Source organism: Centruroides vittatus, unplaced genomic scaffold (assembly GCF_030686945.1).
Source record: "Centruroides vittatus isolate TY-2023 unplaced genomic scaffold, ASM3068694v2 contig_885, whole genome shotgun sequence".
Lineage (NCBI taxonomy): Eukaryota > Metazoa > Arthropoda > Arachnida > Scorpiones > Buthidae > Centruroides > Centruroides vittatus.
The window spans coordinates 842,027-868,281 of NW_027122577.1; the positions used below are offsets into that span (position 1 = coordinate 842,027).

The 26,255-nt window shown below is 31.2% G+C and overlaps 1 protein-coding gene across 1 annotated transcript in view; it reads right to left on the reverse strand.

Moving 5' to 3' along the window:
* Positions 1 to 26,255, reverse strand: part of LOC136983759 (caskin-2-like) — an 88,020-nt gene that overhangs the window by 23,743 nt on the left and 38,022 nt on the right. Inside the window, exons 7-17 of the mRNA XM_067280602.1 lie at positions 23,481 to 23,589; positions 14,172 to 14,280; positions 13,698 to 13,792; positions 12,976 to 13,087; positions 12,426 to 12,629; positions 12,259 to 12,338; positions 11,751 to 12,188; positions 10,737 to 10,847; positions 9,126 to 9,227; positions 8,907 to 9,045; positions 8,720 to 8,839 (exon numbers count right to left, since the gene is read on the reverse strand). Of these exons, the coding sequence (XP_067136703.1) occupies positions 8,720 to 8,839; positions 8,907 to 9,045; positions 9,126 to 9,227; positions 10,737 to 10,847; positions 11,751 to 12,188; positions 12,259 to 12,338; positions 12,426 to 12,629; positions 12,976 to 13,087; positions 13,698 to 13,792; positions 14,172 to 14,280; positions 23,481 to 23,589 (1,619 nt within the window). The remainder of the gene's footprint in view (positions 1 to 8,719; positions 8,840 to 8,906; positions 9,046 to 9,125; positions 9,228 to 10,736; positions 10,848 to 11,750; positions 12,189 to 12,258; positions 12,339 to 12,425; positions 12,630 to 12,975; positions 13,088 to 13,697; positions 13,793 to 14,171; positions 14,281 to 23,480; positions 23,590 to 26,255) is intronic.

Consider the following 26,255-nt stretch of genomic DNA (forward strand, 5'->3'; position numbering starts at 1 on the left):
AACAGATGAATTTGAAGTTTGAATCTATCTTATGTTTTTTAAAAACTTAACTTTTTCTCGAAAACAATCATTTCTCACACGTACCGAATTTAATATTTTATTTCAAAATTATATAGAATTCTATAAAAATACATAGTACATTTTAGCTGAGAATAGTAAAATATTGTTGTTAAGTTGACAGATATAAAATATAACAATAAAGATAGCAAAATGAATGCAACAGTAATTTATATACAATTATTACATGACAACATAAATATTTTAAAGTATTTTGTTGTTGTAAGCATTTCTTAAAACATCAAAAATAAATTTTATAAATAAAATGTCATATAAAAAAATTTAAAATAAAACTCCTTATAAAAAATCATAAATATATAATAATGAAAATAAAGTTCAAATTCTTTTCAATTTTATGTTTCTTTTTCACTCAAAATAAATATAATTTATTTTATAATAGAAGTGTCTTCTGTTGTCGCTATTATTATTACGATTAATATATATATATATATATGTGTGTGTGTGTGTAGCATAATGGTATATGAAAACGAAATTAAAATATTATATTCCAGTGATTGTGAAAGGACACTTAAGAATCTGAAAGTTTTTCTTTTTGTATAAGTCTTCAATGTTGTATATTTTTTACGTTTTTAAATATATATTTTGTCCTTGCTTTTAAATAATTTTTCTTTACAATGAAAATTAAAATAGTTCTGTATAAAAAAATGTATGACAAACATTTCTCTTTTGAAATACAGAAATAATTCGGCTAAAAAAGTATGTGAATTAATTGAAACCGAGACTCATAATTTAAAGAAAATTCTGTTTGTATTATCAATTATAACAAAAATATTTAGGAACTTAACAGTTCCTAAATAAATTTTTTATTAATTGCACAGTTGTATAGATAAAACTTGTTAGATTATGGTATATAGAAGTAATATATTTACAAAATATCATAATAATATTTATCATAATTGTAAAGAAAAATAAACACTAAAATTTTGGCCATTGTTCTTATTCAATAATTTGTATAGCTTGTTATTTACGTCATCACATGTTTAATTAATATCATAAATGTTTTTCTTTGTTGAATTCCAGAATATGTATTAATCATTAAATAAAAATGAAATGTGTTTATTATCATTAGCAATAAAATTATAACAAATCATTATATAAAAAAATATCATCACACAATCATTTAATCCTTCAGTTCTGACATAAGGAGAGAAAATGAATGTGTCATATTTGAAGTAACTTAATAAGCTATGTGAAGGTCACAGCAAGATCATACTTTAAAAAATTACTATACTGTACCATGTATAAATTTTGTTCAATTCAGCTTTATGAATCAATAGAAAATTTATAAAATTATTGGGGTGATTTATATAAGTGAAGTTAATTTAAACTAATTAAATATGTAGAAATAGGTCAACATCTTTCATAAACTTCAAATATTATACTATATATTAATACTTTCATAAATTTATGTTTTTAAATAATACTATGTAATGACTTTTGAATTAAAAATTATATTGTTACTAGTATTATAAAGACATTATTATGAAGAGAATTAAATTTTTAGCTTATAAAATTAATGGATAATAATAATTGTAAAATTATACACTGATATTCCATTATTTCTTTATGAAAAAATTTTTTTAAATGTTCATTATCAAATAAATACAAGTAGCAGTGTTAAAATATTTTCATACAAAATAACATACAATAAATAGACTGATTAACAAAATAAAAAAATCAAATTTTTTTGTACTATATTAAATCAATATTCTACAAATTCAGTTAGTTAAAAAAAAAAAAAACAAATTTCAACTTGAACTTGCTTGGCTAACTTGGATGTAAAAATATTTTCATTTGTAGAATTCCGTCGGATGGCAATTATGTTTAAAAATATTTTCATTAATATGATGTCAATCTTTTATTATAATACAGACGTCATTATGTAAATGTCATTATTACATATTGTTATTTTATGTAAAGTATTATTTCTAATATGATATCAGAGTTACATCTTAAACTTTTAAATAAATGTTTGTAATGAACATTATGCAAATACATAAATATTCACATTTACAAATGTAAATTTAATAAGAATATAATCTAGACTAGAAAATCATACTTATGTAAATATATGGTATATACAGATATATATTTATATAAACGTTGAAAATGGAAATATATATTCTTATTCTTTTTTATATTTAAAAAGAATAAAACAGATAATTTATATATAATAAGAAATTTTTTACTTTATTTTAAAAAAATATAATGAAAAATAACTTTTCTTTGTTATGAGATATTCCAATGAATTTGTAAAATGAAAACCATTAACACTTTTCTAACAAAAGAGTTTATGGAACAAATGTTTTCAGTTTGTTTTATAAACTTGCCTCACGTTTCAAACTACAAAATTCTGAAATTCCAAATTGGAATGTTTCAAACATTCAATGATGTTATTTATATACATAAATGATTTTCATTTTACAAGTTATCTCTTCCATTTTATTCCAATGAGAAAGAATATTTTATAAAAATGAAATGGTTCATGTTTTGAAAGATTTCATAGAATATATAAAAAAAAGATTTAAATGTTTGTTATCTTGTTTTAAAATTAATCATTTTAAACCCCAATTTTCTTGAGGACTAACACACTATATATATATATAGTGTGTTAGTCCTCAAATTACTAAATTCCCATACTTTTATTATTGTATATATATATATACATACAATAATAAAAGTATGGGAATTTAGTAATTTGAAATACAGTACAATCTGCTTATTGTAATCACTTTGGAACTTGCCTATATTGGTAACAATGACTGATATCAATAAGTAGCATAATTAAATAAGAATACGATCAGTGAAAATTCTAATTTTATTTAATCTACATTAGAAGAATACATTAATAAATCTTCAAGTCACACATTATAACTTGTGTAACTTGAAGGTTTATAATTAAAATTATCATTCACTTAATTTTTTGGGATGTGTTAATTTTGATACTACTGAACAATTGATAATATCTGTGATTACAAGAAAAGTCTACTGTATATTATATTATATTTTAAATGTTACAAAAATACCATTGATGAGTGAATTGATAAAATATGAGTAAACTCGTGATACCATATATGGATCATAAGTTTATAATATTTTTAATATATTCAAATTTTAAAAAAATACTTTTACTGGTCATGTTTTTAGAGATCAAGAGTGTGAATAGTAGGGGTAAAACACCCATACTATACATTGCTACAATGTATTTACATACACACATGATTAAATTCTAAATTTGATTAAGTTTATCAGATTTTAGGATGGGGCCACCTTCCTAAAACACCATTAAAATGCATTGTCTTTGCACTTAAGTATGTCCTCAAAGTTTCAGTCTTCCATCTTAATTAAAAATGGATGAAGTTTGAGTTCTAAGATACAGCACATGATACAAAGTACAGTACATTAATTAAGGACATGATACAAAGTTAAATAAAAACATTTAAAAATAATATTATTTTATAAATCTTTCATTATATGTAAAAAAAAAAAAAACAGTTAATGGAGTGTCCAGTGTTCATAAATATGTATGATCTATAAATAGAAGATAGAAGAAGATAAAGTAGATTCAGTTTCTCAATTTCCTAAGTATTTTTACAATATATATTCCTTTATATTCCTTATATTCTAAATATAAAGTGAAAAAGTTGAAATATGATAATTAATTCATATCTTGAAACAATATTGAATAATAATCTTACTCATACATCTGATGTAGCTATATAATTTCTACATTTTATATGTAAAATACTTCATACAGACATTATATTAATTTACACACACATTTCTTTTACATATTTTATACTTAAAACGATTCTTTTGAAAACAATAAATGGGACCGATAAGAAAAATTTTATGCATCCTATCGATAAAACACATTACGTTGTTATTCCAATTTGCTAACAAATATCTGAATATTGGATATCACTGTATATAGTTTTCTTTAAAAAATATGATACTTAAAATGGTATCATATTTTTAAGAAAAATAATACAAAAAATGATTAATGATAACAGTGATACTGCATTCTATTAAAAACAAACAGACATATTTTAAGATCAGCACCTGTTAGAAAGATGTATGGTTGAAATAAACATGAGTCTTCTCTTACCAGAAGGATAAATGACAAGATTCAAAGAATACTTTTAGCACTAAACAGTGGTCCTCTTATAAATTCATTCATTAAAATGTGCAAAATTTCAATGAATGAATTTATAAGAGGGTGACGACTTTACTCAAAGTAGAAGAAGCATGATATAAAATGGAAACCTTTCTACAGTTGAACCTCATTGTAATAATAGCTTCAAAGCTAAAAAAATCTCATTCAGCTATTTCTAATAAAACTTAAATATTAATAAAATAATGGAAAAAATCATTTAATATAAAATGAATAAACAGTATTACTGTAATTAAATGTTACTTTTCATCTAAAACAAAAATAAATAAGATGAAAAATTTAAGATGCCATATTTTACGAAATAAAAGATGCATTCCATTTCAGTGCAGAACATTTAGGAAAAAGAATTTAGTGTATTTAAAAACCATCTGCACCTTTGGCACTCTGCTTCCAAATTTTTGTTTTACTGTATTCTGGTTAAAAAAGTAAAATTAAAATTTGCAGTCTTATATATCAGGGAAAATTAATCTTTACAATTAAAATAGCCTGCATGAGAACATGCAAAAGCTGCTTAGTTATAGCAAATAATAATAATAATGTGTTTAATTAAGCAATAACATTGTTATTCGAGGGTTAGACAAGATAGAGATTACCCGTAGCCTACTGAAGGCCATTTGGGAAATTCATTAGCCTATGAGAGATTGGAATTATACACATACGATGCAGGGTAATTTTTTTAGTCTTTATTTTGGATAAAAGTTACATCTCATACGCTGTAAAATATGGCAATTCTTATTCATATTTCCTATACAGTATCATATAATTATATGCCACAAATATTTTATAAATCATAAAAAACTCCCAAGCTCTCCTTAAATAATATATATAATGCCCATAACTTCATACATTGATATCAATTTTATCATTATTAAATGATTCATGAAATTAGCCAATCAGATAAAAATATATAAATTTATTATTATATATTTAATAATAATAAATTTATATATATTTCTGATTATTAAGCCTATGATAATAAATGCAAAAATTGCTTAAAAAAGTATTGAGATTAAAACTAATGTTTGAATGGAGAATATAATGTTGAAACTATCATTGTACACCTCATAATAGGTTTACCATAATATTTTTTTCTCAAACCGGTATAATTTTCAGAAAATACTCGCAACAGAAAATAAAGCCTACTAGGATAAGTACTTATGATTGAAAAGGCTATATAAAAAGTTGTTAACAAAAAACAACGAGTTTAAAGCAATTTTTAATAATTCAACTGAACATACGTTATTATTCAGAATTTATTAATATTTATCACTAGTGTGAAATTCTTTGTCACTTAAATCAGTACCTTTAAAATATGACAATGTATTTGAGGAAGTTTCTATTGCTACAAAGCTTGCCTTAGGTTTCGCACATTTCAAGTGATTTTTAATGTTTGAACGCTCACCACGAGTTACTGAAAATAAAATTCTGAAAAGCACAGTTCATATTTTACTTCGTCAATACGATCATTTTCAAAACCAGATAATCCTTTTTTCAATCGTCAGTAAACAGACGGTTTCTTTTTGGCATTTTGGAGATTAAATTAATTTAATGTACGGTACAAAATAATCGCAAATGCCAACTAGCAATTTGAACCCGACTAGTTACATTTAAAAAATTGTCTCTGCAACTTAAGGTGTAGTTGGGTAGTCTATTCATCTAGATAACATTAAAAAGTACTTTGATCTAGATACAAAATATTTAGATTGGCAACAGTGAGTGTAACAAAGGGGATTATTTAATGGAATAAAATCGCCATTTTACCCGAGGCCTCGCTATTTTTCCTTTTTGTATATTCGACACTTAAAATTTTACAAAATAACTGGGACAAAAAGACAAACTGACCGGGACGCAGAGACTACATCATCAAACCGGGACAATCCCGGTCGAAACGGGATGTCTGGTAAGCCTACCTTATAATAAATACAAAATCTTGTAGGTATTCATAAATGTACTATAATTTAATAACTGTATACTTCTCATATTGCTAATTTGTAGAAAAATATGTAAGAATAAGAATGTCATTTTAGAGTTTTGCATTCAAAAAACAATATATTTTGAACTACATTTGGAGAGCAATTCACGGAACATATAGTTATAAGTATACTAAACATAATAACGGATTTAAAGCCAATTGTTTAAGGCGATCGTCCAGTTAAAGAACATATAGTTTCAGATAACTGAAACACTATCATATTTAATAATAAATAATGCTTACTACGCATATATTTTAATCTATTACATTTCTAAAAGATTTCTAATTTCTTTCTGTTGGTTAAATAATTTATAATTACTTTTAATTAGTGATTTTTTTTGGATCGTACACAATATACAATATCTGTTGTAAACAACTTTAAAACAGTAACAGACTTTTATTAAATCCAACTTAATACTGTAGAAAGTTACAACTTAAATTATTATATATTTATTATACAGAGCTGGATAAAACAGGAATATACATTATTGCAACTTTTATTCAAAGCCTTGTAATTACTTACGACGAAAGATAAATGAACAGCAAAATAAATACAACAAATACTACTTTGTTTAATTATGGTAAAATAATTCAAAGCACGTACACTGTACGGTACCATACATGCAAATCCATAAGTAATTCAGTTCGGTTCAAAATTCCCGATTATTACAACATAAAGTATTAAAGAGTCATCACTTTGAAATTCTGTATGTATTATATATGCAGTTTATCTCCAAATCTATTCTGCGGGGGCTACAAACTTCAAATTTGACACCTCTGACAATTATTATGTATTTTGAAAATTTGAAGTTTGTAACCCCACAGAATAGATTTGGAGATAAACTGCATACAGAAAGAGCAAGAGGGGTACAAAGTGAAAACAATAACTGAATATTTCACGAAAAAAAAAGGGCCTTAAAATACAGATAAGGGGAGATTCCATTTAGGAAGGTAAACACGATTCACGCACACACTTCAGCTTGTGCTGAAAGATTAAAAAGATAAAATGCAGTCGCCAGAAACGAGGCCAAATTTATTATTTTGTTTCCCCCGTTTTAGTAATACAAAAGAATGTTAATTTGCACGTTTTGTTTAATTGGGACGTCATCGACTTACGAAGTAGCCATTTCCCACGATAATTATTCATTAAAACGGAAATAATAATAATTCTTTTTTAATTTCGTTTTTAAGTTACGAATGTAAATTAAATCGGAATAATCCCTCAAAAATAAATCAAATACATGAAATAATCCGATATTTATCGTTATAGATCGCACGCGGATCTTTAATCTATTGATTCTCCCCTTCCGTTCTACCATTATTCCATACAAAAAGATAACGTTTAATAATGTAATATTACATCTTCGGATCAGGCATAGCAACCAACATCCAATTTGGCTTCTTTAGGCACGGGTAATATTTTTAATGAAAGATTATTTGTAGGCAGAACTGTGTATTTACAATACACACGATAAACAATTCATAAAGATGCTACACATTAAGTGCAACTCTTGAATTACACCCAAGAGATGACTAAGGTTATCTTCAAGGTTATTATATCCGCAAAGTTCCTTAAATGGAAAGAAAATTCCATCGACGGATTTTCTTTGATTTTGCCGGACTAATCTTTCTTGTAAAGTTATAATTCTCACTAATTACAACTCTTATTATAGAAGAAGAAAAAAAAAGCGCGTGACCTTCAATTACGAATTATAAACTCCGCGTATTAAGTTACAAACGATTCCGTAAATGGGGCAAATAAAGTATTAATTAATTTTCGGGAACCTTTATTCCCTATACGACCGGACGAGTGCACCTATAATCTACATTCACCGCTAAAGAACGTTATAACGCGACTTCTGTCACGTCATTAACCGAGACGGTAATTATTGCGGTTCGACTTTTTCGATTTGATGCTGACCATCTGTGCAATTTTTGCATTGGTTCAACGACCATCGCGTTACTAAATTGTCTAGGGACGATGTGTTTATTCCCATTAATTATAATACATTAAGTAAAAGTTTATTCGCCAATTTATTTAAATATGGCATACAAAGCAGATTGCCTTGTAAAATGTGTCCTAGTTTATAACGTCTTCTTCTTTCCCCCCCTTCGAAAATCGAGGAAATAAACATTGACACAATTTACGACTTGTTTATAACGAAATTTGAGCATCCCCGAGAAGAAATTACTTACAATTTTGTATTGATATAACAGAAGTTTTGAGTTGGCAAAAGAATTCGATAATCGTATCTCCTGCCTTATGCAAATGCGTATTTATTAAACACCACCTCGAAGAATAAACAACGAAACAAATATCACTTTGTGGAATAACGTAAGAAAGTAAAGCAAACTCTTCTGGGTCATAATTATCAAACAGTTTTATAAGCTTAAGAAAGGCGAGATGGTCGAACAAGTGGCACTCGAGTACGCGGAAGAAGCCTCTTCGACCTTGTAAACTCTAAAGACGCGTTATGATTAAGAAATGTTCTTACCCAGGGTGGGACGGGGCAGAGTGGCCACACTCTTAACTGGCAGATCCAAATTGCGTCTTCTGGTATCCTTGTCCATGTCTCTGATGCGCTTAATGGCCAGCACCATTTTCTTTTGGTGACCTACAGAAGACGACAATTACCGGAACGTCTATCCATTATGGATTAGGACGGGTTCGACGAGACTTACCTAATTTCTGAATTCCAATTTCCTCCAGGTCTTCCCACGTCAATTCGTTAACTCGGTCTACCGTGTCGTAACCTTGGCGACACAGAGTTTCGTAATATTCTTCCAACTGAAGTAACTGCAACCATTCCAGAAGACAATCCTAAACGAAATTTACACCGTTGCAATTGTCTTTTTATATCAAAAAATTAATAATAATAATTAAAAAGAAGCTAATGTTACCGGTTTGTAATCCGGAATACCATCGGATATATTTAACTTAGCAATTTCGGCTTTCAATTTTCGGCGATGGTTAGGTTTCGTTATTCCAATGGCCGTCAGGTCCTAAGAGAAGGAGGATAATCTTTATTTAACAAGGGTTTAAATCTAATTCGTTTTCCTAAAATATGTTCAAAAATTACCTAATTTATTCGGGTTAATGTTACCTTAAGTAGCCAAGATGGCGGCTCGTCTCTGACTCCAGCAAGGAAACAGCGGGACGCACGTTCTAACCTAACCTATTCTAATAATTTGGTTGCTAATAATTATGGTAATTTATTAGAATAGGTTAGGTTAGAACGTGCGTCCCACTGTTTCCTTGCTGGAATTAGAGACGAGCCGCCATCTTGGCTACCTAAGGTAACATTAACCTTTATTCGTTCCCAAAGAAGCAGATTCTCCCTACACGAAACGACTAATTTCAGTGTTCTCGATTCGGGCAGAATTCTAATGGCGTCCGATGTATCCTTCCCCAATTTCGATTCGAAAAGAGCCGAACGGAAATTTAAACTACCAATTTCTGTTTGGCATCTGTTCCAGGATTTAAACTTACGTGTTTATTTCGCAACTTATTTATCCGTGCGGATTTCAAACGACTAAGATAATTAAAAGTCAACGGATCTATCTTATTAACTTCCGAAAATTGTTAAGTTATATTAAAGTTGGAGACATTGGTCGAGTAAGCGTCAAAGCGGAGGAAAAAAGAAAAAAAAAGTTGTTTTTACCAAGCCACCAATGACGAAAACTGTTTATCTAAAATGCCGACCTGCCGTATTTCTCTTATATACAATTGCAGCCTATACGAATAGGGGTTAAGTTTTTTGTTTACGATTCTCGGAAAATCGGGAACTGGCGAAGGGGAAAAAAATTTTTTTTTTATCTACTTATGTCATACTTTCGACTTTTATAACACGAATAAATTCTAAAATCTAATCTTAAAACAGCGCGAACAATTTTTCAGCCAAGTTGCGAGAAGGCCAGAAAGAGAAAAGAAAATCCTAAATGAAATAACAATAGAGTTCGAACTTACTCGAATAGTTTTTTCTATAATTAAATTTGAAAACTTGTAAAGAACTTTTTTAAAAGCTAACTTTAAGTCGATAAGATTCTTTTAAAGTAATTATTATTCGTCCGTAGTAAATCGATAAGTTTTCATCCGCCACAGAACGGCTTCGGAGGAGGATTCCTGACGGTCCGAAAAGTTTCGGAAGGTAATTTGCGAGCCACGTCCGTTCGTGTGGACACTCGTCCGTAAAACACGCCAAACCAACCCGTTTCTTTCCGGTCTGTCGGCTCCCCCGGAGTATTTACTAGCGACGACCGGGAGAAAAGTCGCGTATTTCGGAAACGAAAGGGTTTCCTCCTCGACACTCGGATAAAGTCACTCGACTCGAACCACCCACGAACCGGGCGTATCGAACAAAAACAAGGGCGCGAAACCGCCCACTCCGACGGCTATTCGCCGAAAAAGTCTCGGAATCGAAGGAACTCAGTTTATCCACCATCGACTTTTTCGGTAGAGGGAAAACGTCTCCGCCCACGGAACCGAAGAGCGACCAAGGTCGAGACACTCACCTCGGGAGTCATTCGGGAGATGGTGGGCATGTCGTATCCGGCCTGCAAAAACAGATGAACGTACTCCTCGAAGTGCAGACTGGTCAACCAAGCCGTCAACACGTCCACGTCCTGCACGTCCACAGAAAAAAAAAAACACAGAGCAAAAGAAATATATTTTAGAGCATTCCGAATCCGGATCGGGCCGCGCTCGGTCGATGGGCGTTCCGATCCGTCGAGGCGAGAAATTCCGATGGCCCGGCCAGACCGGGGGATGGGTGCGAACCGGCAGTAGACGAGTCGTTCACCTCCGGGTCGACGGCCCTCCGCGGATAAAAACGGGCCGGAAAGAAGCCCCGGAGAGAAACGCGGTGTCCGAAATGCTACCGGAAGCGGAAACCGGCGCCGACGGGATCCGCGCGGGAAAAGAGAATCCGGAGAGGCGCCCACGTGCCCGGTAAAGGCATCTTTCCGGGCCGCGAGGATAAGTCGCTCGAGACGTTACCTTAACCGCATCCATACGGATCCGGAACCAGATGCGCGGTATCCGCCCGTCCGGACCCGAGCCGGTCGCCTACTGGAGTAGCTTCGGATACTCCTCGGTCGGCTTCGCCTTCTTATTAGTTCGATACCGTCACGTGACGTCGGTGGCCACCCGGACGACGGCGGCGCCCTTCCACTTCCACCGATCCCGCGGCGGGCCCGCTCCTCCGTTCGGCCGTCGATCCCCGTCCCAGCCGAGACGTGGGTTTTCTCCGCTCCGCGGGAACCTTCCTCGTTAAGGCAAATTTGGCTTCCCGCCGACTGGCACGCCTTGCCACTTCTAAACATCGTCCCGGCCGCAATTTCGCCTCGTTTACTTCCCGCCGATCGTTTTTCCATTAATGAAAGAAAACTCGAAGGACCGGCGAGATCCGCCGACGGTCCACTCCCTCCAACTCGAATTAAGAGCGATTCCTCCGTAAACGAACGGAATATTGACGCGCCACGCGTTGCGGTGGTTAGTCCGAGCAGAAAGGAGGAGGGTTTACGTACCGGAATCCCGTGCAGAACCATTTCGGCCACGTTGACGGCCGGGGTGGAAGAGGAAGAAGAGGTGTGTCCATCTTCGGTGACCCTGTCCACGCTGCCCAGACTGGAGTTGGAACTGTAACAGCTGTGGCGGGGCGTCGATTCGTAACTGTGACCCGAGAGACGGCAGGGAACTTTGACGTCCGATCCCGACGCCCTTCCGCTGTCTAGACTGGAAGTGCTGTGTCTGGATCCGCTGGTACTGCTGCCGCTGCTCCCTCCCGGACTGTCTCGGCCCGGACAAGGACCTACGTCTATGCCCTGGTCCTCCAGCAGCGCGTGCGTGACGTGCAACTTGTGGTGTCTGGTAGTGGAGGTACCCAACGGATGCGGGACCTCGTGCGTGGGGGTGCCTGGCGTGCTGTCGGGCTGCGGGTGGACGATGACTTCGGCGTATTGCGTCTACGGAAGAAAAAAGAGGAAACCGTCAAAAGAGCGGGGGCGGAGCAACGGAGGGGGAATTGCGACTCACCTGTCCGTCCGGGAAACAGAAGTGAGGCCGGTTGGGGGACGACAGGGTAGCGCAGCTGCCCGGATACTTGGGGTAGTCATCTGGAAAGAAAGAGCCGTTCGAGTCACGTGACCCGAAAAGAGAAGCGGGACCGGTCGGGGCGGTGACAAAAAAAGCAGAGATCTTACCGGCGGGTGGCGAACCGGGTGCGGGAGAAAAGGCGTCGTCGGCGCTCAGACTGCCGCAAGAGTTCCTATCGACGGTGGCCTGGCTGCCGTATCCGCTGGAAAAACTGGAACCGGAATGTCGATTGGTCAGGTCGGGTGCGATGGGGGGCGTCACCTTCTTGATGGTAGACGACTTGAGGGTGGCCGTCCTCTGCATGCCTCCCACTGCAACGGCAGCAGCAATTAGGCGAGCGAAGAACGGAAACAAGGAGGGACAGACGGGAGATGCACAGGAAATGGCAGACAATGGCAGCGGTCATTAGCCCGGCGCCGTCCGGAGTGGACCCTTCCAGTCCAGACACATCCACACTCACCCGTCAGCTTTCTGGGCATCTCGAGCTTCTCCTCCTCCCTTGGGCGCGGTCCTGGTCCGTCTGCGTGTCCGGCGGGCTGGAGGGACGCCACTCGGGACAGTCCCCGTGCCTCTCTGCGCTACCTTTACCTGTCTGGCTGGCCCGACTCGGGATGGCTCCATTCCCAGCCGGGGGAGTTCGCCGCGCTGTACACTTACCTGGCCTGTTGAGTAGTTGGACGGCCGTAGCCGGGAAGTAGCCGGTGCGGGAGGTCCTGTTGGGGTTGAAGATGATACCCTTCCACCTTCCGTCCGAACTCTGCTCCAGCACCTGGAGTAAGAAAATCCACTTTAACCCCAGCGTCCTTTCTATTCCCTTTTCGCCACGTGAAGCGGCGTCCTTCCCAATCGGGTTTCGGTCACGTGACTATTATGGCGCAGTTTATCCGGTTAGGCGCCTTCCGAGTAATTTCAGTTTACATCACGTGACATCCGTCTTAAATCCTCGCCCGTGAATAAAACTCTAAGGTTATCGCGATTATCGATTAGAATTCGAGTTCGGCGTTAGACCGGTTCGACTCGGTCGCGCTCGTATTACTTAACGTAGCGAATTTCCAGCTTAATCTTCTCGTTGCCTGCACCGGAACTAAGCAGTACGACAACCGGCGCCTTCCGATTAACGTATATCACGTGACCCGCGGCAATTCCATAACCCGAAACACCGGATCCAATTACGAAACCGTGCATAACCTGACCGACCGAAACCCGATCGGCCGATCCGACGCGTCGTTCCGTCGATAAGCCGCTTTTTTTAATAGCCGACGGCGGGACGTAAAACGGAGAAATGGAGGAGGCATTCCGGCACTCGATCCGTAACTTCCGCCATTTCCTGCCTTCTTCACTCCCGCCTGCCGAGCGGAAGAAATCGAGAGTATCCTTACGTTGACGATGTCTCCTTCCTTCAGAGCCAAGCACTCCGAGTCGGCGGGGTCGTCGAAATCTCTGATGGCCCTGGCCTCCACGGCGCTGATGATCTCTGCCAAAAAACAAAACAAAAAAAATGTCCGCTAAACTCGGTCGCGCCCTCTTCGACGGGGGGAAAGGGTTCGTTTCTCCATCGGACGACGAGTCGGAAACAACTCTAATTTATACTCCACCGGGATGGAAAATGGATTGTTCCAAGTGGTACGCAGCAATTGTCGGGTCGGAGAGAAGTGCCGCTAATTCGCGTTTCCTATCTCTCCTCCGACAGGCTAAGTAGTCGGGTAATTTATGATCTTTCTCTCTATTAATGAGCTGCACACTTCATTACTGGCAACTTGGCACGGAGATAAGGGCTACACGGAGCTAAGAGCGCCACTCTTCTTCCTTTTAAGAACCGAACCCTTTCTTTCGACCGAGCAATCGGGTTTTACCTTTTAGCAGCTGCTTCATCTCCTTCTCGGCTTGGCAAGAAGTGAAAGATCGCACGATATCCAATGCCGTCTGATCGTAAGAGTTGGGTTTGTTGACGTCGATGCCGCACTGCAATACAAAAGAGGAAGCAATCACACATCGGACAATTAATCAAGGGCGACGAGGATGACATTCCCGCCGGCGAGGGTGTCTCCCGGCAGATTGCATTGATTGGTCCCCTTTTGTACCAAAATACGCTCCACGCGCCATTGGATTTGCCCAATTTTTTACTCCGGAGCATTTGTTTGCCTTTCAATTAGTGCCTGTCCCTTCCTCGTCCGCTTCTTCTCCCCACTTCCTACGTCCATTTAAATAAAAGAAATTTCCCTTCGGACTTCTTTCGGGGATGCGAGAAAGGAGATTTTCCTACAATGGGATCCTTTTCTCGTTCGTTCTAACCATAAAAACCTTTCATCTTGCCCTATCCAATCGAGGTGTTTCTACACGACTACACACGAGTGTTTTTAAGCAACGACACTTCATCCGTTTCTGGATTAGATTTCAAAAATCTCTCGTAATTTTCCATCCGACACTTCTCTATGCGTAACCAAATTTTTTTCTATAATAAATAAAATCTTTTAAAAACAAACGAATGTAGAAAACTATTTATTTCTATGCCAAGTTTAAAGTCAGTTTCTTCACTTCAAAGAGTGAAGAGAATGCCTCCATTTTTTTTTTTTTTTGATCTAATTAATAAATGAGTTAAAATTATACGAACTTCTTAAATAATTAAAAGTTCATAAAGATGAAAAAGTACAAAATTTCATGCAGTTTTTAATTGAGTTGCATCCGGCACCATTAACTTCAATTCCGACAGTAATTTCCTTAAACCTCCTACAATCTAACCGACGTTAGATTTTAATAATAAATTTTCACGGTTTTCCCCATCCAAACAAAAACGTGAAAATGTCTAGTACCGCTTTTCCGGCATTTTAACTACGGAATGGAGATCGGACTGTCAAATAAATTCAAACAGATGGCCTAACACAGTTTTGACTTGACAGGGCGTCACGTGACGTGCATTCCTTCCATCCATCATTCTAAAGACAAACATAATCCACATCTCACCGGTATCTCTCTCTATATATATATATTATCTGTTTTCTGGAAAGGAAATTTATTAGTGAATTATCTGATTTATATAAATGTTCTTAGATAAAATCTACATCACTCGAAAGAACTGGATTCTTAGCTCTTACCCTGATAATACAACTGTTAAATCCATTAAAGAATCCCGAGATATACAACGCGATCAATTTAATCCCCTGTTATTATCTGGATAATCAGATATTAGGTAATAAGAAAATCGAATTTTTTGGCTTCATTCTTTCGTATCGAGTTCCGTTACTTTAACTTTTAAACGATCCAGAGGGCAAATTGCCACGGTCAAGTGGCACAACTCTCGTCAAACTGTCTTAAATTTTAAAGGAATAAATCACGCGTTTGGTATTCGATACAAACAAACATTTATATTTTCGTTTTTTTTTTTTTTTTTTTGAAAAATTTTCGTGCTGAATAAAGCTAAATAAACTACAGTTCTCACAGAATGCGAAGGCCCTAATGGAGTGAGCGTTTGAAGAATGAAAAATAACCTGAATAAGGCCTCACTTATAGGTCCTCGAAATTGTAAGGATATGGATTAGGGTGAGGGAGATGGGGCTCCCTTTAGGATACACTCGAATTCAAAAAGATCAGTTTGGAAGAAAATAAAATAGGTCACGAACCTACAATTATTAGAAATCTCGAAAAATAATTGCTAATTGGGTTCTTCGGGGTTCTAATTGTACGTCACGACAACGAACACCTCGAGTTTATATAATATGGTTTCCCGGCCAGATGACCCATTACTAAATGGAACAGAAGGCAACGAATAAAAGGCGGATGCCGAGAAAAAAAAAGGCACTCTTTCGACTCTATTTTCTACACAGTACTTGGACCGTGTGAACTACATATCTACAGTTGGATCGACTTTCTTCGATCCGATAACTTAACCGAATCTTAAATTGTTTTTGAAATAGTCTCATCTATAAGATAGCTTCCAGATATTTCCGAGGGGGTGAGGAATTCCCTCTCGAATACAATCGAGTTTTTGTGCTCTTACATAAAAGTAGATCGAATTTCGGGAAGTGGTCGATGACGTCACGGACGACATGCCACTTTCCAATTTATTTCTACACAAATAATTGTGTGAAGTGTGTTTGCCTCCTTCCGCTCACTTCCTTCGCTTATTGAGTAATTATTAAGGTCGAGACCGCCAGCTACTTCTGCTCGAGACCTTTCGCAGTTTTTTTCGCCTCTTCCGTCGTTCGACGTGGCGTGACTAATTATCTAATTATGTTAGGGCGAAAAATAAGAAAAGTTTGTGGCCTTCTCCGGCTGAATAGATTCGAAGCCGCCTTATCTATGGATGTACGCTGCATCTGGTTAATCCCGTTAGTTATGGCTGCCTCTTCCAGATCTATATATAACCGGATAAGGCTGTCAAATAAATTAACTGATCCTCTCCCGCCGTACACTCTTCTAACTACTTTATTTATCGGAAGATCGTCCTCCCGTGCAATACGTGGCGACATCTGGTGCGTGAAAAAACAACTAACAAGTTTTCTAAATTATTTCATTTTTTAAAAATCGATTTAAAACACACTACAAAAATTTGATTTATATAGCTTTTTCTAAATTTTTTTCCTATTAAATAAAGGGGAAATAAATCAATACATATTCGTTTTTTTTTGTTTTTGTTTACTTTAAACAGTATACTGTATTATAGGAATGTTTTTAAACTTTTATTTTCGTAAAGAAAAATCCAAATAACTTTTTCTAGGTTGAAAAAGCGTAAGTTTCTGAAACGAAGAACGAAGATTTATAAACTGAAATTATGTGATTTGCTTCAGATAATAATACATTTATATAAAATCTGAGAGAACTGAAATAATATATAGACCAGAAAAATACAGCACAAAATATCATAAAAATCCGAAAGCAAGCCTTAAAATAAATAAATAATAATAATAATAATAATGTAATGACGACATTTTTTATTTTATTATATTTTTTACGTAAAAGATTAAATTTTGGGGTTAATGTTACCTTAGGTAGCCAAGATGGCGACTCGTCTCTAATTCCAGCAAGGAAACAGTGGGACGCGCGTTCTAACCTAACCTATTCTAATAATTTGGTTGCTAATAATTATGGTAATTTATTAGAATAGAGACGAGCCGCCATCTTGGCTACCTAAGGTAACATTAACCAATTTTGGGAACCCCTGTAATACTTATTTAATGTACAGTACATACACACACGTGTTTGTTTCTACATTATTATTAATTATTAGATATTTCAGTTACACATTTATAAGCTCGGTTACACGTACACACGAACCAATCTTATAAAACAACGATGCGTGAGAAAATACATTTTTTTTTTTTTTCTTCGGTATCTTAATCGGATCTTCTATATATAATAATAATAATAAAGTAGCTTGGGGAATATAAAAAATTAAACTCGTTCCACTTTCATTAAAGAAGAGACACGAATGACAAATATAGCGTTTATATAAACTGATCTGATCTATTAAGATATTGATAACGTAAACAGATTATGTATTGCGGTTGCGACAGTAATTCCTAAGCATGACAACCGAACCATAATCATCGAAGTATGCAGAAAATTCTGTTATATCATTCTTTTAATATCATGCATGAAGAGAGAAATAATAAATAAATGACTTAACAGTTTTTCTTTCGACGTTTCATTATTATTCACTGCGTGACACTATCTTCCACTCTAATCCGACAATGATAAGTCACGTGATTCACGCAAACCTTTTTTTTTATTTTTTATTTTTAAATTTGTAAATGACGTGATTAATAATTACCAATCGGAAAGCATCATCTGTTTTAATTCATTCTATTATATAAAAAAACAAAACGGATGTGGCGACATCTGTTGTCTCACACAAATATATTTCAGAATTTTCTCATTGTTTTCTCAATAAATGATTTATAAAAATTTAGATTAATTTTAGAAAGAACAAAACGAATTAAACGTGATAAAACTTTTATGATAAAATTACTATTACTTTCATACCAACATATTTTGTTTATTATATACAAAAAAAAAAAAAACTGGTTATTCAATAAATAAAATTTAAATTGAAAATTTAACAATGTTTAGCTACATTAATTAAATGCAATGGTGATAAATTTTTAAAAATATGGCATCAAATAAGGCAAAATACAGACAGAAGGTACCTTGAATGGAAATATGACCTTCCCTTTTTTTTTTTTTTTTAAGTAGCTATGTTAGGAATGAAATGAAAGTATTTTAATTTATGGACTATCATATTTCAAGATTGCCTTTAAATGAAAGTGATAAACATCTGTTCCTTAAATGTCTCACAATTTAATTTAACATCTGTGATTAGAAAAAGTATTGAAGTCCTAACTATAATGTTAAATATATCATGATAGAAGAATAGATTCTTTATTAAATATTAAATTTCAATCTTTCCGGATTTAATTGTGTTTAAAATTAACTGTTAAATATTATTATTTAATTTTTCTGGTAAAATATTTACGGGATATATTGTTTCTGGAGAGAATTAATGCAAAAAAGTTGAAATTAATTTTAAAATATTTAATAACTTTAGTGTTGTTGTTTATAGAATTTGGAGAGCTTCCTATCAAAAAATCAATAAATTATAAATATGTTCTATTTTGGTTTTTATTATGGAGATTTTCAGGTGTTTTAGAAATATAAAACCAGCCACTGCATACTCAAATGTAATTTAAAAGCATTGAACATCAAATTAATTAAAATGATTTTTCCTATTTAATTTTAAACTATGAATTCCTCCTGTTTTATTGTTTTTTTTTAAATTATATTCACTTTTCCAGTTTCATTTTACATTAATATGTCGCTGCTGCAATTACATCAACCGTGACCTACTTTATAACCAATAAATACGGTATATTCGTGATAAATAATACAGTAAGTCATTACGTAATTCAAAAACATTCGCATTTCAAAACAATAGATTCGCATGAATAAATTTATATATGAAGTATATCCAACTATTGTGATTTATATTATATTATGAGAAATCACTCATGAATCTAATTTTTATTAATTGTCTTATTTATAAAACTGACAAATTAATTAACTCAAATACAAATTCATGATAACGTTCAAGGAGATTTCCTGCTATTATATGACAAGATAAAGCTAAAGAAAAAACATCTTTAAAATCGCTCTACAAAACAATGTTTTTTCTTTCTTAATTCAAACTGTATCATTTGAATTAAAACTTCTTTATTTTTTATTACAAATGTTGACAGTATTGATTTATTTGTCATGATAATTAAAATTCTAAATTATTTTTCTGATATTAACAAAAAAATTTATTATAAAGTTTTTTCTATTAGAAATTTAGAACTGAAAAAATGGTAAGTTTGTTTAATATAAACATTTTTTTTTTTGTTATAAATCTTATTGTTAGATAATATCTTTAAATAAGATTAAATAATACATTATGCACTGTTTTAAGAACCAGGAAAGAATTATTCAAGACAAAAATTTTCCATAAAAAACAAATTTTGTTTAAATTAAATATTTAAAACTCAAACAAACAAGCCTATATTATTCCAAATTATACTATTATATAAAAATACATCTAAAGTGATTTAATATCTGATTATTAGTCCGCTTACATACTTTAAACTATTTAAAGCAATAACTTTGAGAGAATTTTGATATGAAATAAAATGCAATAGAGAATTACAAAACATGGATTCTGTTGTGAAAATTTAAATTGAATATACTATTACGTGGATGTATAAAAAATATAATATAAATATGAAAAAATAAATTATTTTTCTAATTTATTATCAGCTAAAAATCAGACTATTTGCATTTATAAACAAAAAATAGAAAATTACAAACTAAAATGTTTTCATTAGATTTACATAATTCTCTGAAAAACTGGTAAAAATAATAATTTAATTTATTACAAATACGAATATTTGAATTAAATAAATATAGCAGTTACGTGTACATTGTTTTTATTACTTTAATTTACAACTATATAAATTCTATATAAAGAACAGATTTAAAACTTATTATTTTTAATGTCCTACTATAGCCTATAAACTTAGAATAAAAACTGTATATAAGCTTTATAAATTGTATATGAAATAACCATGTATTTTTCCAAACGTTATTTGTCGCGTATACATATACAAACACGTATAGACACTTTTTTGTAAAAAGATTTAGAGAAAGTAAAATTTGAATGCATGTTAATGTATTGTGGAGTTCTAGTTCAAAAACATCATAAAGCTAAAAGGTTTTTAACTGCTTAAATAAATTACAGTATATATGAGTATCTAATTTAAATATATTTTATTCAAAGAGAAAAATTTTCATTGAAGATAATGTATATTAAATATATATGATTTATTTGAAAATAAATGCAATTTATTAAGTAAATATTTATTATTCAGGTTATTTTTTCTATTTGTTAAAACTGAATTTATGTAATATGTATTTCAGTATTTTATAAATAAAAATCTTATATTTTAAATTAATTAAACAAGATATTAAATTATTAAATATATTTTTTGTTTACCAATGATTCGAAATCTATTTATTTGTTTTAATCTATTTAAATAAAAGGAACGACCAACTCATATCAAATTATTAAAGATAAAATTATATTCACAACTATTATAAATTTAAAAACAAGAAATTTTTGCCAGAAAGTAATCTGATTTAATATTAATTTATTTGTCAAATGAGCAAACTACACAAGTAAAAATATCTTTCATTCTTTTCATTTTAGTAACGTTATAGTTTTAAATTACATTCAAAATGAATTAAAGATCAAAATCTTTTATCAGAAATAAAATGAAAACTTTAAAATTAGAAATAATTAAAATATGACTTGAGATAATAAGAAATGATAAACATATGAAGAACATATAACAAATTATTATAAATATTTTTAATTATATGCATGTACTTGATTATCTGAAATGCAATTATCTGTAACTCCAGATTATCCAAAACGTTTTTAAAAAAAATACTAGAATGTGTAGCATTGTATATACCACAGAATTTAATTACACAGAGACCAAACTCTTCATGTAACTGGAGATTACAACATCATCTGTTGATTACTATGCCACGAAACTAGGTCATATACATAACCTTATGTTAGATTTTGAGTAAATTAATTTACTTTCAAATACAGTAATTGCATTAAAATGTTTATAGTTCATGAAATTTTAAATTTACAGTGCTTGATTATCTGAACTTAATGTGACCAGGGGTCTTTTGGATAAATGAAATTTCAGATAATCCAGAAACTTGTATGCTTTTGTGTTTTCAGTACATCAAGTTCACTGTGTTTTTGTAAAAATTATTTACTTAATAAATTATAAATATTATTGAACAATTCACATACTAACTATTGTTTTCAAATTAATATCATATAATAAAAACAAGATTAAAAACTGGATGTATACTTTCATAGTTTTATTGAAAAATATTTTAAATATGAAAAATAAAATTCATATAGTTATTTTAATGAAATTTGTTTGAATTTTTATAATTATCAATATAAAATTTATTTTCTAGAATTACATAAAATTTATAATATTCAAATAACTTGTTATAGCTTAACAGGAAAGTTTGTGACAAATTATCTTCAATTCAATTTGCTTTAAAATTCTGTTTAACTTTTTTTCTTTTTTGTATAAATTTAATATTTTTCAAATGTAAATTTTTACTAAAGAAATTGCTGAAATTAAATTTTCTCATTTCATGTAAGAGAACTGCATTCATTCTTTTCATAAAAAGTACATAAATAAAATATATTATCTCTCTCTCTCTCTCATGACAAGAAAAATGAATAAAAATTTTTCAATTATTAATTTTATTAATTATTTTAATTATAATAATTTATATTCTATCAGAATGAGTAGCATTTTCTACTTTTTAACAATACTATATATAATTACAAATATTCTCAAAATAAAATATGTACCTGTACAGTAAAACCACTCTATAACAGACATTTGCAAGACCAAAAACATTGTCTCACAAGAGAGGCATCTGCTCAAGAGAGGATTTATAAAAAAAATTAAGCTTTAAGTGAAACATCACACATTATTTTTATTTACAAACATGTAATACACAAATCTTCAAAAAATAGTAATACAACACATTATCATAAGAGGATCACTGTTAGTTTTTAAAAACTCGGTTATGATTGTTGTTTCTTACAATTGACTTTAGCAATCTGTTTCTCACTATGTTTAATTAAATTTTGTACTAGCTTTGTACTGTCTGAATCTTTTCTACTGATGTAAAATTACTTAAGTTTGTTCACATAGTTCAGGATCTGTTTGTGTGACTATTGGTAGCTCTACAGCAGGTTTCATTTTGACTTCACAGCCAAAATAAAACCTGCTGGATTAATTGCCAAATGGGCAATTAATTAAGATATTAAGCAAACTCATACAAAAACATAGAAATTTTACTGTCGTAATGAAATTGCACAGTCAAATCAATTTTTTTAACTTAACAAGGAATATGATAGAGAGTTTTTGGAATGCAACAACAAAAATTCCAAACAAGAAAAGACAACTCATTGAGAATCTATTGTGTCCATTAAGGGGATTGAGACATCAATCATAGGGCAATCGTTTCTGTCTGTAATGAAAAGTGTCTGCTTAAGAGAGGTTAATTGTAATAAATTTATCAAACCATAAAAACTGTCCAGTATGGTGAGGGGTGTTTGCTTTAGAGAGACACCCGTTAAGGCAGTTTCACTGTATATATAATTATTAATCATTATATTCTTTTTTTCAATAAAAAAACGTGTTACTTGATTGAATATATAATAATTCTAACAAGATAAATAGTTTAGTTAGGTAAATTTAATTTACAAATGATAATAAAAGTAGAAAGTTTGAAAGATAATTTATCAATTGAAAATAAAACTTGAAAGTGTAAAATAATCTTAATTGTAATTTTATTTTAAAAACTATAGCAAAAGAAAAAGGCATCTTTATTTTAATTAAAAAATCATTTTTCTATGTGAAATATTAATTTTTTAAGGTTTGGAAATTTTGTAAACAGTCTTAATATTTGAATAATTTACAAATATATTTCAAAATAATCACTTTCTACATAAATGTTAAATCTAAGATTAATATTTAATATAAGAAAGATATTTTTTGACTATATAAAATAATAAAAACACTTACTTCAATTAGAAGTCTTACAACATCCAGCTTTCCATGCATTGCAGCTTCATGTAAAGCTGTTCCTCTGAGTGTACATCTATTGATGTCTACTCCATATTTTACTAATAATCTATAATATTAAAAACTTTATTAGATCTTTAAAAGAACATCAATAAGATAATATAAAATAAAGAAAATAATTTTTCTCTAATTTATTATTTAATAAAATTTATCTGGGTTATTGGAATTCTTAGTTCATAGTTTTGATCTTACTTTTATTTTAGCATTAACTTGAATTTTTAAATTACCTACCCTTCAATTACCTATATAAAAATATAGATAATCAAAGCATATATCTTTAAAAAGAAAGATAAAAATTTTGGTTAATGTTACCTATGGTTCCAAAATGGCGGCCCATCTCTTCCAGCATATAGAAGAAAGGAAACAGTGGGGACGCACATTCTAACCCTATTCTAATAATTTTTTTGGTAATAATTATGGTAATTTATTAGAATAGGTTAGGTTAGGTTAGGTTAAAATATGCATCCCCACTGTTTCCTTTCTTCTATATGCTGGAATCAGAGACAAGCCGCCATTTTGGAACCATAGGTAACATTAACCAAAATTTTAAATACCAAAAAACAAAAATTTACAGAATTCTTATATTTCACATGTGAAACATAACGTGACTTAATTTTGTGCTGAACTTTTCTTTACTTATTCAATTGATCAAAATATATATTCAATTACTTTGTAATCCTTAAAGAAAAATTTATTTTTAATATGACTATCTATTGTACATTTTTAACAATGTATTTCATTACATTTATAGATACATTTCAATATACAAAATTCATTAAAAAGGTCATTATTAATATCGATAAAAAACTAATCATTAGTTTAAACATTTAAATATATAAATATACTTATACTGATGTGTGCAGTAAAGTTTTATTTATTCAACAAAATATAAATTACAGTGTTTTTATAGGCAGAGAGCTATAAATAATTTTCTGTAATACAAAAACTTTAGTGCAACATAAGTAGCATGAGCAACTGAATCTTTCTTCTTTACATACTTTCTAAGTCAATAAATCAGGTTTATTATGACGGCATTCAAAATATACTCACATAGCTAACAAAGTTATCTTATAAATTAATATGATGATAATATTCCTCATTAGCATTTTTAATGATGATTTTAAATTCTAAGATCTGAATTTATCAAATGAATAAATAAAATCATGCACTTAATAATATAAATTTCGGAGATTTCAGCTGTAAGATATTTTTCGAGTGTTATTTTCCATTTATTTTTTATTTAGAATTTAAATCAATGCTGGCGAGTAATAAAAACAGGAAAATTATTTTATAACTAATAAAACATTTTGATTTTAAATGTATTAGTTACTTTTAAAAATTTTATATATTTAAATTAAAATATTTATCAAAATTAATATTTTACAATTCAAATTGAATAATATTTAAATTTACGTCGTCATTCATTAGTTATTAACATATTACTTTGTTATAAATGTATACAGATTTACTACAACAAATTAGCAATTAATAATTCTTTAATTAAAATTATAAATTTTAATTATTGGCATTTAAAGTCGACTTTTATTAATTTTTAATTTTCTTGCGTACAAATTGTGTTCAGTATTTTTTATACGAGTTACATTTTACTAATGATTACGAAAACAATCTGCGAGACTTTTTCCGGCCGAGCATGTAAACTGTATTAAATTTCATTTATTAAAAACATGCTTTAATGTTTAATACAAACTATGTAATAATTATGATTATTTTTATTGTATTTTTATTGTACAATTATAAAATATAGGTTTTAAATTTTTATTTGATTCTAACAAAATTTTAACAATTATATTTTACAAAAATTTATAAACAATAATATTTAAATTTTTAAGTAAAACAGTAAATTTAGTCCTAAATTTGAATGCCTTTGTTGATGAATGAAATATAATAGTAATTATATTTGTATAATTATATTATAGGTTGTTGAAAAGAATGATTTTTCTTGCAGCTCTGTTGTATTGCTTAGTAATTTTTATTTATTTATTTAAAGAAAAACTATCATAATTATATGCTAAATATATTAATTCTTTGAATTTTATATTGTTGTTCAATTTTTATTCTTTTCCTATTATTCAAAAAATATAAAAATAAATTTATTTAGTTGTTATTTTTATTTATTTAACTAATAATAAGACAAAATTTCAATAGAATTACTAATTTATTGAAATAAAAAACTCGTTATAATTTAATACTAGAAATTTGTAAAATAAAAATATTTATATTTTCCATCTGTTTAAGATGAAAATTTCAATTGTAACAGAAAAAGTTTACAGATAAATATTTTTATTTTACAAATTTCTAGTATTAAAATATAACAAGTTTTTTATTTCAATAAATTAGTATACATTCCATATAATTCAATATTTCTTTTTCAGGATATTACTGATACTACTAAAAACAGAAGAAAATATATATATTAAAAATCTTTCCTTTAACTTATAAGTGTATTTAAACTATAATGATTGATAAAGTATTTTTACATTCTCATGTGTAAATACGCAGAATAGTGAAACATATTCGTTATTGATTTATATATTTTTATAAAAGAAATAGCTCAAGGACAAAAAAAATCCATTTTCCTAATGTTTTACCAATGTTAGTGCGATATTTTTCTTTAACAAAATATAAATAATTATGGATTAAAATTAGTCGCTCATAAATTTTAAGTATGATAAATATTAATGTACACTACATTGA